The sequence below is a fragment of the Sciurus carolinensis genome, chromosome 9 (assembly GCF_902686445.1).
Source record: "Sciurus carolinensis chromosome 9, mSciCar1.2, whole genome shotgun sequence".
NCBI lineage: Eukaryota > Metazoa > Chordata > Mammalia > Rodentia > Sciuridae > Sciurus > Sciurus carolinensis.
This window is the reverse complement of record NC_062221.1, coordinates 22550255-22564266: the sequence shown is the minus strand read 5'-3', so window position 1 is coordinate 22564266 and position 14012 is coordinate 22550255. Positions and strand designations below refer to the sequence as shown.

At 46.6% G+C, this 14012-nt stretch overlaps 1 protein-coding gene across 8 annotated transcripts in view; it reads left to right on the top strand.

Moving 5' to 3' along the window:
• The window catches only part of Tmem108 (transmembrane protein 108), a 325980-nt gene that overhangs the window by 295243 nt on the left and 16725 nt on the right, over positions 1–14012 (top strand). For 6 of the 8 annotated variants that reach the window (XM_047564391.1, XM_047564389.1, XM_047564392.1 and 3 more), the window contains one exon: positions 7801–7896. The exons of the other annotated variants lie outside the window; for them this stretch is intronic. In XM_047564391.1, coding sequence (XP_047420347.1) covers positions 7801–7896 — 96 coding nt within the window. The remainder of the gene's footprint in view (positions 1–7800; positions 7897–14012) is intronic. 8 annotated transcript variants of the gene reach the window in all.

Here is a 14012-nt window from a genome sequence, read left to right as displayed (position 1 = left end):
TTTGGAAGTTCTTCCAAAATTGACACCTTGTGTGCATCTGTGGCAGCTCCTTCAGCTTTCATGAGTCCCACTAGTGAGTAAGGGGAGCAATACTGGGGTGGGAGTAGTTGGGCAGCAGTGCAGTTTTTGACCCTGTGGGAATTCAGGAGCTAAGGCCCTTCAGAGTTCTCCTGAACTGAGGCCAGGGGACCTGTCCTTTCCACCCACCTGGGATACAGGTTTCCCAGGAATGGGGTGTAACCCAGAGCAAAGCAACTTGTTTCAGTCCAGGACAATTACTAAAAGAAACTCAGCTGGGTATCAGGAACTGTCCACATGCCTAGCAGCCAGGGGATGATGGCCTTATTACTGGAGGGTTGGGGAAAGAATCAGGGTGGCAGACCAGAGAGTCTACAACACCAACTCAGTGCAATAGCTAAAAGAAACAAAGAGAAAACATCATGATCGGTGGAGATGGCAGGCAGAATCCCCCGACAAGCCAACTCATCAGGTAAACTGATGCAAGGTCATAAAGCTGGCGGGCGGTTTGTGCCTTGAACCATCTACTTCCAGGGCTTGTGTTCTCTCCACAACTCCCCAGGAAAAAGAGAGAGGTGAAGAACTTAAGCATCCTTTATTATAAAATGTCTTATTCCTAGTTCTGTAGGATCCAAAGACTGTGTCTTCTAGATTGTATAGAAAATCTGGACTACATTGTGGGTGGGGTGCATTTACCTATGTGTTTGGGGTACCGAGGTTTTGGAGAGCAGTGATTGGGGTGAAGGAGGATCAGCTAAGTAAATCTCAGAAGCAAGGAACCACCTCCCCCTCCTCCCCCAACCTAGGAGATAGGGACAGCCACTTTCCTTTGCTAAGCAGGGTGGAGAGACAGCATGGGAATTCTTCTGAGCTGGGCTCTGGTGGTCCATCCCCACTTCACCCCCAGCCTTGGCCTAGGGATTGGAGCCTTTCAGGATGTGCTTCAACTTTGATCCAGATCTTCTTTGGGGGTTCAATTTGGAGGCAGGGTTTTAGACTTGGAGGGGAGGTCACACAAGAGCCGTATGGCTGTCTCTAGGGAACCTGACTCTGCAGAGTCAGCTGCTTGCCATCTCCAAGGCCTGCTGAATCTAAGAGCCCTTTGATCAGGTGGTGAGCTGACTGGGAGCAAAAGTAATCAAGATTTACTAGTAAAAATGGTTTATAAGTGGCAGCATCCACAGATGAAAACAGAAAGAGAGACAGAGAGAAGGAGAGTTTCCTCTCTTTCTAAAACAGAAACATACCTAGGTGAGCATCTTCGCTCCACCTTGACTGTGTGACCTTGAACACATTTCTTAATGTCTCTGAACCTTAGTTTTAAATTAAATCAGCTTTCAGGAATATCATACTTGCAAACATCATACATGTTCAATAATGCATATTCCTATTCAGAACACAGCATCCTATAAAATGCTTCCTGCCATATACAAACTTACCTTTCCAGAATTTTTCAGACTTTTTCCTCCCCATCTGCATTTTATTGCCCATGGCAGGAATGAGTTGGTAGCAGCCATGCTGACACCAGGTTGCTAGTTACAAAGCCACACTCAGCTTAGCACCCCAGAAATGTTTGCTAAATGTGTGAATGAAGAGATGTACAAATAGTGGAATGATCCTAAGAGGACTCAGGTCTCTCCTCTTCCAGGAAGACTTCCAGGTTCCTCCAGCTTTCATGAGCCCCCTGACAAGCCGCTACACATAAAACCCACCCAACAGAGTCCCTTGCCCATTGCTTGTTCCCAGTTCCATGAGTGTCCTTGTCTCCTCAGCTAGCATGAATGAGATAACTTACTTAGTATCTTCACCGGGAAATTTCTCTCAGGTTCACGTTGCATCGTTCAGGTACCTAAATCCACAAAAGAGAACATTTGAAAGGTAGAAGGTAGGTACCCCTATCATCATATAGACGGCTAATATTTGTTCTTAGGACTTTGTGAAGATTAAAATGAAAGAAATGAAAACGACTTAGTATAGTGCCTGGCATACAATAGGTGTTCAACAAGTGGAAATCAAGCATTAATGAGAGTCTCCATATTGGTTACGGGGAGGAGGCCGACAGTGGAGGATGGAAAGGGAAGTTTTAATTCCCAAGCATGCACAGCCTGGAGGGCGGAGGGCCAAGTTTCAGAATTCAATTGTGAAATCCAACTCATGCCCAAAATCTAAATTATAGCTTGGGGTGTGGGCATCCTGCCTTGAAATGGGATATTAGGCAATTTCACAAGGATGCACAGACGTGTGGCCTGAGCCATTTCGTTCCAGGCAAACTGGAGCAGGCAGTGAACCTTTGGCAATGGAGGAGGCAGGGCCAGACAGCCTTGCAGCCAGCCTGACAGGGAACCAAGTGGGAATACCAAGCAGCTTTGCATCACACTCCAGAGAGCCTGTGCGCCATTCCAGGGAGCAGATGCCATTCCCTCCCGGTGGCCTCTTCTCTGCCTGACCCCTCCTCCAGGATGCTTCGCCACTGTCCCGCCAGCCACCACGCTTCTCCTTTCTCCTCAGCAAGCTCCTTTGTTGGGAAGGGTGTTGCTGAAGGGTGACACTCCAGACTGTCCACCTGTCCATGAGAATGTCGAGTAAAAAGCTCCAGCACACTGGGCTCTGTGGTCCACGCCAGTAATCCCAGCTACTGGGACAAGATATAGTCACCAAGGGCACACCCCCAAAGACCTGGAACCACAGGCCATAATCTTCCCAAGATAACCTCCACTGCAGGTCTCTGGGGAGAAGAGTCACAGTGTGAATGGGAATAGAGTGCCCTGGGAGCTCTGGGCAGGGAGATGACGTTTCTGCCCTATAAGATGAGGTGGCAATCAAATTGGGTTTTAGAGGCAAATTCATCATCGCCTAACAGCAAAGAAGTATGGATATGTGTTAGTCAGCTTTCATCACTGTAATAAAATGTACAGTATATAATTTGATAAGAAAATGACATTCTGCTTTTTCAGACTTTCTCCCCTCAAGCACATACTCCAGTATAAACCCCAGAAGGAAAAAATCTGAAGTTGAGGGACAGTCTACAAAATATCTGACCAGTACTCCTCAACACTGCCAAGGCCTTCAGAAATGGGGGAAGTCTGAGAAACTGTCAAGACCAAGAGGAGCCTAAGGAGACATCACAGCTAAATGCAATGTGGCATCCTGGTTGGGAACCTGGAATGAGAAAAACAACCTAAAGGAGAAAAAAATTTATTTCAGTTCATGGTTTCAGAGATTTTGGGCCATGGTTGGCTAACTGTTTCAACTCTGGACCTGAAGTGAGACAGAACATCACGGTGGAAGGATGTGGCACAGGAAAGCTACGCAACTCATGGCAACCGGAGGTGGAGAGAGATTGGGTGGGAGTGAGGAAGGAACTTGGGATAAGATAATTTCTAAGAGCACACCCCGCAAGAACCTACACCCTTCAAGTAGGTTCCGTCTGCTACCATTTCCACCACCTCCCAATACCCACTCAGCTACTCAACTGTGAGCTCATCAGTGGATTAATCTGATGGGTTAAAAGTCTCATGGTCCAATCACGTTCCAAAAACTCCAACTCTGAACATTGCTGTCCTGGGGACCAAACCCTCAGCCTGTGAGCCCTTGGGGGACATTCCAGATCCAAACCATAAATGGGCAGGAACTCTGAATGAGGATGGATGTGGCCTTATCCAATCCTTATTTTGGCTTCTGTGTTTAAGCAACAGGGCAACAGAGCACATGGTGATGATTAAGCTCTGATTTTCCCTTACCTGTGTCCTTGTTCAAGAAAATCATGGTTATTTATGGTACATGAATGGCAATGACATTGACCCTGAATGAGCAGTTGGAATTTGAATGGGTTAAAAAAAGCTGTATGCTGAGGCTGCTAGTCTCCCTACCATCTCACCTCCAAACTCCATACTGTGATTCTGAATGAGAATATTAAAAAGATGAAAATCAGGAAATATAGACAGATGTAGCAAAAGTCATAAAGTTTGTACCCCTTCCTCTCTCTAGTAGGTTCCAAAGCCTATCAGTAGGTAGGTTAGCACAGAATATAGCCACTTGGTTAAAAACCATATGCCAGCAGCTGGCATTAGGGCAGGAAGGAACTCAGTCCAACCTTATTGGTCTGCTCCCATCTAGGTTTCTAGGAAAATTAACCACAAACCTCCCTTTAGTTATGTCCCCTCCCAGAGTCTAGCCAATGCAATGGCCTTACGCTGTCCCCACTATCTGACCTCCATGGACTTTTTAAAAATTTTTCTTTATTTTAGAATAGTTTTAAGTCAACTGAGAAAAGTTGAAAAGGCAGTACAGAGTATTCCTGGAAACCTGTGATCAGTTTCCTCAGTTATTAATATCTTACGTCCTCTGGTACATTTGTCACATTGAACCAATCTTAGTGCATTATTATTAACGGAAGTCCATACTTCATTCAGATTTCACTCGTTCGTGCCTAATGGCCTTTTTCCATTCCAGGTCCCCAACCAGGATGCCACATTACATTTAGCTGTGATGTCTCCTTAGGTTCCTCTTGGTCTTGACAGTTTCTCAGACTTCCCCCATTTCTGAAGGTCTTGGCAGTGTTGAGGAGTACTGGTCAGATATTTTGTAGACTGTCCCTCAACTTCGGATTTTTTCCTTCTGGGGTTTATACTGGGGTATGTGCTTGAGGGAGAAAGTCTGAAAAAGCAGAATGCCATTTTCTTATCAAATTATATACTGTCAACATGATTTTATCTTGGTGGATGGTGACCTTGATCACCTGACTAAGGTAGTGTTGGTCAAGTTCTCTCCTATAAAATATGGAGTGTTCTCTTTAAAATTTTATTTTATCATGGATCAGCAGATGTTTTAGTCAGCTTTTTCACTGCTGTGACCAAAAGAACCTGACAAGAATAATCAGAGGAGAAAAAGTTTATGTGGGGTTCATGGTTTTAGAAGACTCAGTCCATAGATTGCAGACTCCATTCCTCAGGGCCTGAAGTAGGCAGAAGAGTGTGGTGGAGGAAGGGGGCTCAGGACATCCCACAAGGAAGCAGAGAGAGGGTTCTGCCCTCAGGGATCCCCCTCCTCCAGCCACCCCTGCCTGCCTTCAGTCATCACCAGGTTAATCCCTAGCGGGGGATTAATGCCCTAATGACGTTAAAACTCTTATAACCCAATCATTTCACCTCTAAACGTTCTTGCATTGTCTCACACATGAGTTTTTGGGGGACACCTCATATCTAAACAGCACATAATAATTGTATGCATTTGTGGGGTACAATGTGGTGTTTTGATACATGCTTACATTATGGAATGATTCAATCAGCTAATTAACATATCCATCACCTCAAATATTTATCACTTTTTATGGCAAAAACATTTAAAATTCTTTCAGTCATTTGGAAATAAGCAACACATTAATACCTGTAGTCACCATGCCGTGCAATAGACCACCAGGACTCATTCCTCCTGACTGAAGCCGAGGGCCCTTTGGCCAACTTCCCCCCTTCCCAGCTGATCCCACACCTGCCTCTGCATCGTTTTTATGAGCCTCTTCTGTTTAGTTGGGGAGCGGGCAGGGCCAAGTGTGTAGAGGATTTGCATTCTTTCCTGTGAGGTCAGCAAGATGTTCCCTGAATATTAACTTTTCTGTTATTTCATTAGAGGTCGAGTTGGCCTTTACATCCGTCTCTTTCCGCCTCTCACTTTTGTTCTTCTGGGGAGTCTTTGGGAGAACACCTTCTCTGTGTGACCTCATATTCCCATCACAGCTGATTCTATGCCCTGCCAGCAGAGCAGCTCCTTAGAAGCAGCCGCCAAGGCCTTCACTATGTGGGCACCATATTCAGTACCAGCCTCCAGCTTTATTCCACCCGCCTCCCCTCTGTGCCAGGAACCCTGTGTCACTGCTAGTATGCACTTGTTCCTTTCTTTCTTCAGTGGAGCCTAGAGCTGTATGTCAGAGAAATCATGGTGCTGCAGGAAGAACCCAGAATCAAGACATTTTCCTTTCCCAGAGTCTGGGCAGGAAACGGGCAGTAAGGAAACCCAACTCAAAATCCAGCACTGAAAGTCCCCGGATGTTTAAATCCAGGCTGGTCACTGAAAGGGCTTTGATTTCACTTCTCTGTGGGTGGCCTTCCAGTTAATATTACTGCCTAACAAACCACCCCCAAAACTTAGTAGCTTAAACCAATAGTAAGCACTCATTTCGCTCATCACTTACAGTTCGGGTAGGGTCGCTGGTCCCTGCTTCACCCAGGCTCAGCTGGGTGGCTTGATGGATGCTGGGAGATACACTTCCAAGATGTCTCACCACATGGCTGGCAAGTTGTGCTGGCTGTCATCTGGAAGTTCAGCTGGACTTGAGGCCAGGGCCATGCCTCAGTTTCCTTCACCTGGGCCCCTCCCTGGGCTGCTGAGGTTTCCTCACAGCATGCTGGCTGGCATCCAAGGGTAAGCACCCCGGGAATCAGGAAGAACCTGTTCATCTCTATGACCTAGCCTTGCAAGTCAGGTGACCTCTCTTTAGCCAGTCGCAAACCACCCAGATACAAGTGGAGGAGATAGACCTCACCTCTCAATGAGCACCAAAGTCACATGTAGAAAGAATGAGTAGGTCGAGAGTACAGTGATGGTCATTTTTAAGCACCACCACTGGTAAGTGACTTGAGAGGGTTTCTTCTTCTTCAGCAAATACCTGTTGTAGCTCAGGTGCTGATCTAGACCTGGAAACATGACATTGAACCTGAGACGTCCCAGTCCTGGCAGCTTAAACAGAGTTCACACAGGAGGACAGACCAGCCGCTGGTCATTTCCATTCAGTGAGATGCAATGGAACAGGTGAGCTTAGAGGTCACATGTACCCAGGAGGGATTCCTAACAAAGTCTTTGAGGCCTGGGAACCCTTCTGAGAAGAGTCCAGGAAAATGTTGTGCCAAGTCGAATCAAAGGACCCAAGACAGAAAGCTGAAGAGAAAAGGCAGCATAGTTGTCTCATGCGTGCCTGCATTTGGGAAAAGATTATTTTAAATTGTGACCATCAATGATAATAGTTGTTTTCATCGATAATAACAATGTTGTTATTATTATTATTGTCTTTATCAAGCATTCTTCTACTCATGTGGGACATTTTCCTGGATCAGAAGTTTCTCAGTCCATGGCCAGGCATGGTAGCACATGTCTGTAATTCTAGCTACTCAGGAGGCTGAGGCAGGAGGATTACAAGTTCAAGGCCAGCCTCAACAACTTAGTGAGAGCCTGTTTCAAAATAAAAAAATAAAAAGGTCTCAATGGTAGAAAACTCCTAAGTTCAATCCCAGCACCCAAAAGAAAAAATAGATATATTTCTCAGTCCCCAGCATCTCTGGGGCAGACAGGATCAGAAAAACCTGACTTTAAATCCTGATACTGCCATGTGGTAGCCCTTGTGGTCTTAGACAAATGACTTAGCCATGAGTTAGCTTGGAGGTAATGGGAGGACTCAGGCTGCAGATTTGTCATATTTACCTGCTTCTTGCTCCCAGGAAAAGGAGCCGTGTGTGTGTGTGTGTGTGTGTGTGTGTGTGTGTGTGTGTGTCTGTGAAAGAGGGAAAGAGAAAGAGAGAGAGAGAAAGAGAATGCGTGCACGGGGGAACTGAGAGGAAGAACGTGTGAGCGTGGGCATACACGCGTTCACATACGTGTTTTTGCTGGGACACTGTGACCTGTCAGCCTCTCTGAGCTGCAGTACAAGATGGATTCATGTTGACCAGAGGCCACAGGTGTGTCCGGGGCACACGGGCCCATCTCACATGGTTTTCTTGCTTGCATGTGTTCTAGAGATTGTGCTCTGGGAAACAGTTCCCAGTGGAGTCATGGACCTCATCAGTCCAGCTGTTGAACCAGTGATCTCCGGACATTTCTGGAACCCACCAGGTGATGTCCCCAGTTAGCTCAAAGTACCAAGCAGAATCTTCTGCCCTTCAGGCCTGTGATTGGAGCCATCTCCCCAGCAGGACTTGATGGGAGGGAACATTTGAAATGTAGCCACCTATAGAAAAGGAAGCAGTAAAGATTTGCTCTGAAAACTCCTTGGTTCCATTAAAAAAAAAAAAAACACCCCGGTCGCAGGCATGGCTTTCCTCTTAAGAGCAGTCACCCAGCTCACCCTGAGTCAATGCTACGTGTTTACTTCTGAGTAAGGAAAACCAGGCTCCAGGGATCTAGTTCATATTTAATCTTGAAAATAAAAGAAATCATTGGAGTTCAGAGGTCAGAGCACAATAGGATACTGGAACCACAGCGAATGTAGAAACAATGACTATGGACCATTAGTGGGTTGACCAGCCGTGAATTGACCAAGGTCCCTCCCAGCCCTCATCCTGTGTGGCTGTGTGACCAGTGAGTCATTTCACTTTCTTGAGCCTCCACCTCTCTTCTATAAGATGACACCAAGATAGCTAACATCCCTTCCAAATAAAAGACGATAGGCTTGAAATTAGAAAAGCTCATTTCCTGGCAAGGTTTGATATTATTGCCCATGTCGACAGAGGCTTCCCTGGTGGCCAGACTTGGTATGCTGTCGACGCGATTTCCTTGTGTTTCCAAACATCAGGTGCAGAAGCTGAAGTCCCGAGCATGTAAGGTGGTTTTGTGCTGCTGTAACAGCGCCATAACTGGCTGATTTATTTCCTCACAGTTTCAGAGGCTGGGAGCTCCAAGATGGAGAGACTGGCATCTGGCAAGGGCCCAGTGCTGGGTTAGCCATGGCAGAAGGCAAGAGAGAGAGGATCAGAGGGGACCCCATTCGTCTCCTTAAAAAGGACCCTCTTCTGCTATAATGAACCCTCTCCCTCCAAAATGACATGAGTCCATTCTTGAGGGTGGTGCCCCTTGACCCAAACACCTGTCTCCGCCTGGCAGCACTACCACCTTGGTGATCAAGTTAACCACTCATGATCTTTGGGGGACACATTCAAACCATTGCAGCCAGCATGTTCCAATAAAAACAAATAAAAATACCCATGAGAGGCTTAAAGCAGTAATAAAATAATCCATTTGTTCAGGAATCTGAGCGCTGACCAGACTCAGGGAGGCAGGTGCTCACTGGGGTGGCTGTGTGCTTGCAATCCAGGAGCCAGGCTCATCCTGTAGACTTCTTTACTGTCATGCCTGGTGCCTAGCTGGCACTGGGACAGGGGGACTTCTCGGGCGTTCCTGTCATGTGCCTCATGGTCTACTCCATGTGCCTGCCTTGAGGGATCTTGACTTCTCACATGGGAGTTAAAACTCCCCAGGAGGAATGCAGAAGCTGTCGCCTTTACTACCCTGGCCATGGAAGGCAAGTGACGTCACCTCTGCCTCACTCTGTTCAAGGTAGTCACAGAGACCCACCTAGGTTCTAAGGGAGGAGAAATAGAAAGCGCCCCCACTCTCTTCGTGGGAGAGTTTCTGAGAACTTGCAAGCATGACCTCAAATCACCATACCAAATATCCAGCATGCCAAGCTGCTGTCTTGCTCAGACTCCTGTGATTCACTGTCACAAGGGTTTCAAAAGGCAGTGGCCAAAAGATCTTGCAGTAGAAACTTACTTTAATGTGGAAAAGGATCTACTTATAAGATGATACTTAAAATTGCAAGGAAATGAGATAGATTTCTATTTTTAAGAATTATCCATGTATCAAATATGGTATGTGTCTGTGTATAAAAGCAATTTCAAGAAAAATTTGTACATGTAATTTTTTTCTCACAAAGGTGTGCATGACTTGTCAGGGTTGGGAAAGAGAAGAGAATTAAACCTGGGGTTTCTAGTGCTTCTATTGTCCTGCTACAAGCTCCCCCCGTTACATGCACAATAAAGGTGATTAATGAAATTATGTAAAAGAACATTAAATGTGTCAAACACAGTCCTTGAATCAAGATAGAAGGAAACACGTAAGAGAGAAGACACCAGCAGGGAAAATCAATTACCAAAGATTGTAGATCATTACTTTTGACTGTGCAGAGCATCCTGAGGGGTCAGAAGGGAGGGACAGCAGAGCAGGTGAGTGAAGACTCTGGGGCTAAGCTTCCCAGGTTCAAATCCCAGCTTGCCATTCCCCAGCTGTGTGACCATGAACGGGTTCCTCTACCTCTCTGGCTTCTTTCTCCCAATTGCAACAGGGAGCTAATAATAGTACCTGCCTCATCAGGTTGCTCTGAGGATTAAGTATGTCCATGCAGGCTTAGCCTTTGGGCAGCATGTGGCACATAGGAAGTACTCAGTGTATTAAACAATACTAGACATTTTTCTCTTTACCAATTGCCTCTGCCAGATGCAAATGTCATGTCCAATATGGGATACAGGCAGCCAACCAAATAAACAAGAGAAGGAGGAGGTCCTTTCCTTCCTTTGGCTCCTGGGTTCACGTATGCAGTGAAATTCTAGGAAGAAGGAAGCCTTCCTGTGACATCTGAGCACCCATCAATCTATGGGCTTCCACCCCCCACACTTACCCTTATTCTGACATGTTTTAAAAATTGGTTCCACATTTTAAGCATGTCAAGCTAGATATTCGTTTTTGTCTCCCTTACATATTTGAAATTAGAGCCTCCAGAGTCCATTATGCAAATCAATGCAAATTATATGCAAAATAGCAGTAGCCCCAGATTGTGGGGAGGGGAGTGTGTAGGCCAGCACAAAGGGTCTTGAATGAAAATTTGCATGTGTTAGGGGAGCCCCGGGTTGAGGGCCTTGCACGTTTATTGTGACAGTGTGCATCACATTCAGTTGCTAACCTTCTGCGCCAAGGAGGAGAGGTAAACTCTTGTCTGATTTCCATAATGAAGGTGGCAGTAGAGGTGGAAGGAGGTGTTAGGGCCGTGCAACATCGTGGTGATTTCACCATACAAATGAAAAGTCGCTTTGAAATCATGGCAGTGGTCCAGGCCGTCTCCCCAGCCAGCTGTGTGCTCTCCGGCAAGTCATCCCTCCTTCCGCTCCTCCCTCTATGCAGTGAAGGGATTGCATTAGATGAACTTTAGGGCCCCTCACAATGACATCCAAGTGTCCTCCTCCAGGTAAAAGCCTGAATGGCAGTACCTGTTCATTATATCAATGCCTCCCTCTAACCACACGCAGTGGCGCACACCCGTAACCCCAGCAACTCTGAAGCCTAAGGCAGGAGGATCACAAATTTCAGGCCAGTCTCAGCAACTTAGTGAGGTCCTAAGCAACTGAGCCAGACCCTGTCTCAAATACAAAATACAAAAGGACTGGGAGTGTTGCTCAGTGGTTATACACCCCTAGGTTCAATCCCCAGTACCAAAAGAAGAAGAAAAAAAGATTAACTCTAAAGAAGTGGCTTAAAAGTAATTTTACAGTCCTCCTAGAGAGGAAAATAACTTCAGGGGATGCAGAAAAACAGTAGTAGCAAGGGCAAAGAGACTTACAGGGTAAGTTCCAGCAAGTTCCTTGGGCTTCCAGCTGGGAGGATCTGAGCCTCTGCAGTGCTCATAGTGGGAAAAGTCAGGCAATTTCTCTCCCTGAGTATTTTGAAGACTAGGCCTTATAACCCCTCTGCCTCTGTAGTGCCAGAGTGCCTCCTCTTTCACAGCAAGCCTCTACATGGGATCAGTTGGTATCTCTACCAAACCTCTGTGCCACTGTTGACTCTGCCAAAAGACCCCTGTGTCATTGGTCTCTGGGTTCTGATCATATTGGGCACATCTGGTGCTTCACCCCAGCAATCCTCAGGAGCCTTATTTTTAACTCCAGCTGTTACAGCCCCATGAGGTTCAGGAAGTCCAGTGGAGGCCCACTTGACTGGTGCAGAGGGCAGCCCCTGGGTGAGAGTACTCTCCAGGCAGGCGATGTGGGCTTCAGCATACCCAGCTCCTCAGACATTCCCAGTGAGTTTGAGGTGCCCACCCCATCATCTCAGAGCTGCCCTCTGATGACTTTTCCCTGTTTGACCTATTTCAGACCCCCAAGGCTGACCCTCACATCACCTCCAATATAAACTACCTGCACACAAGCCCCTGTCTCTGTCTCTCCTTTTTCAGACAGTCTCTAATACAAGATGCTTGTATTAGTTTGTATTAGTTGGCTAGGCTGCTGTAACAAAATTCCACAGACCATTATCTCGTCATGGGTTCTGGAGGCAGGAAGTTCAAAATCAAGATGGCAGCAGGATTGGATTCCTAAAGCCTCTCTTCTTGCCATCCCGATACCTACCCACTCGCTGCTTTGACCTCACAATATTATCCCTCTGTGGACACAGTCCCTGGTGTCACCCTGTATATCCTAATTTCTTCTTAGAAGGATACCAGCTGGACCAGATTAAGGCCACCCTATTGTCCTCATTTTAACTTAATTATCTCCAAATACAGTCACATTCTGAGATACTCAAGGGTTAGAACTTCCATATATAAATTCAGGGTGGAGGACACAATTCAGCTCTTAACATTTATATTGAACCAAGTCACTCATGAGACAAACAGGAGCTTGTAAGGGAATATTCCAAGAAACATCAGAGATTGCCCACCGAACTCAAAACTGTCCCTGTGGTGCTAAGGTGCAAGGTGACGGGCGTGGGACTGGAATAACCCGGAGCCAACAAGCATAGCAGCACATTGTTTCTTCTGTGAGTGCAACTATGGTCCCCTTCCTCTTCCTGCATTGCTGGGGGCTGTTGAGCAGAAAAAGCATACGTTTTAGAGACAACACTGGTTTCACGTACTTCTGGTGTAAGCACTTTCCTGCTCTGCAAAGTAGTTGTGAAGATTAAATCAAGCACATTTTTAGGATTGACTTAAATAAGCTGAGTGCACTGTTGACGTAGGATTAAAGTCATGAATGAACACCTAAAAGAAATAGGCTTCTAAGGCAGACCATTGGTCCTAGAGATGATGCCATGGTAACCTCCACTCAACCCCAAGTCCCTCGCCCCTCACCTCTCACTTAGAAGTACGGATGAGGGGTACACAGTCTACACACACACCTAAGGTGATCACAGGGCTTCGGGTCCCGGTGTGTTAGGAGATCTCCCCCTTTCTTCTTCCCAGAAGCTCCCAAGGCCATTTCTTCCCCATCAGACACCTGGAAGGCACAGCCAGTCCACTCTGCCCCTGTCAGCAGCTGCTGCCATCCAAATTAGTGTGTGAATCCCTGTCAGGGCCCTGCTTTGACCAGGTGTCCTGCTGAAATCTGGAGAAATCTCTGACAGAGTTAGTTGTGGGGACTAGCTGGAGCCAAAGGGAAACCCAAGAATGGCCAAGAATCAGGGCCCAGAGAACTGCCCACCGCTCGTCAGCAGGAGAGACCAGCTCTTCCTAACACACACGTGGGCACAGGCCACCTGGCGGTCTGTGATCTGAAGCATCTGACGTTTGTATGAGGTGTTACTTTTAAAGACTGACACGTGCTGCTAAGATTAGTAAGACCCTGCATACTTAGAAATGGTTTTAAACTGATAGGTTTTTATCCTTTTGCATCTTTTCAATGAACTAAAAGTATATTGACTATCATGCAAAACACCTTTATATTTTTATGTTCAAAAGGGCTCCTCCTACTCAAAAAGGCTGGGGACTGCCCACCATGCAAGTTTTTCAGAGTTCAGCCACATGAGTGCCATAAGAAGCGCAGTTAATAATAACAAAAACCACAACACCAGCTGGTATTTATAGAGTGCGTTTTCTCTTCCGAACTCTGTATCAAGTGCTTCATGGATGCCCTTTCACTGGACCTGTGTCCCTGTCTTCCTGTCACTCCCCTGTGACACTGAGACACCTCTGCCTTACTTTAGGATCGTTTGTGGATTTATGCAAGCTCACCCAGGGCCAGATGCTGCCCTGTTCCATTTTAGGTGCTCCAGGGTCAAGGAGAGGGTAGGCCCTCCTTAATGGTTTGGTGAGTAGGTCTCAGTGAGCAGAGGTTCGACCTTTGTACCTTTGTCTGGTTCAGAGAAGGGAACGGGAGCTGGTTGGCTCTGCCCACCCCAGCCTTCCTCTGGGGGTCTGGGTGGCTCACACTTCCCTGTGGCAAAGCTGGTCCTGCCCACTCCTCAGCTGT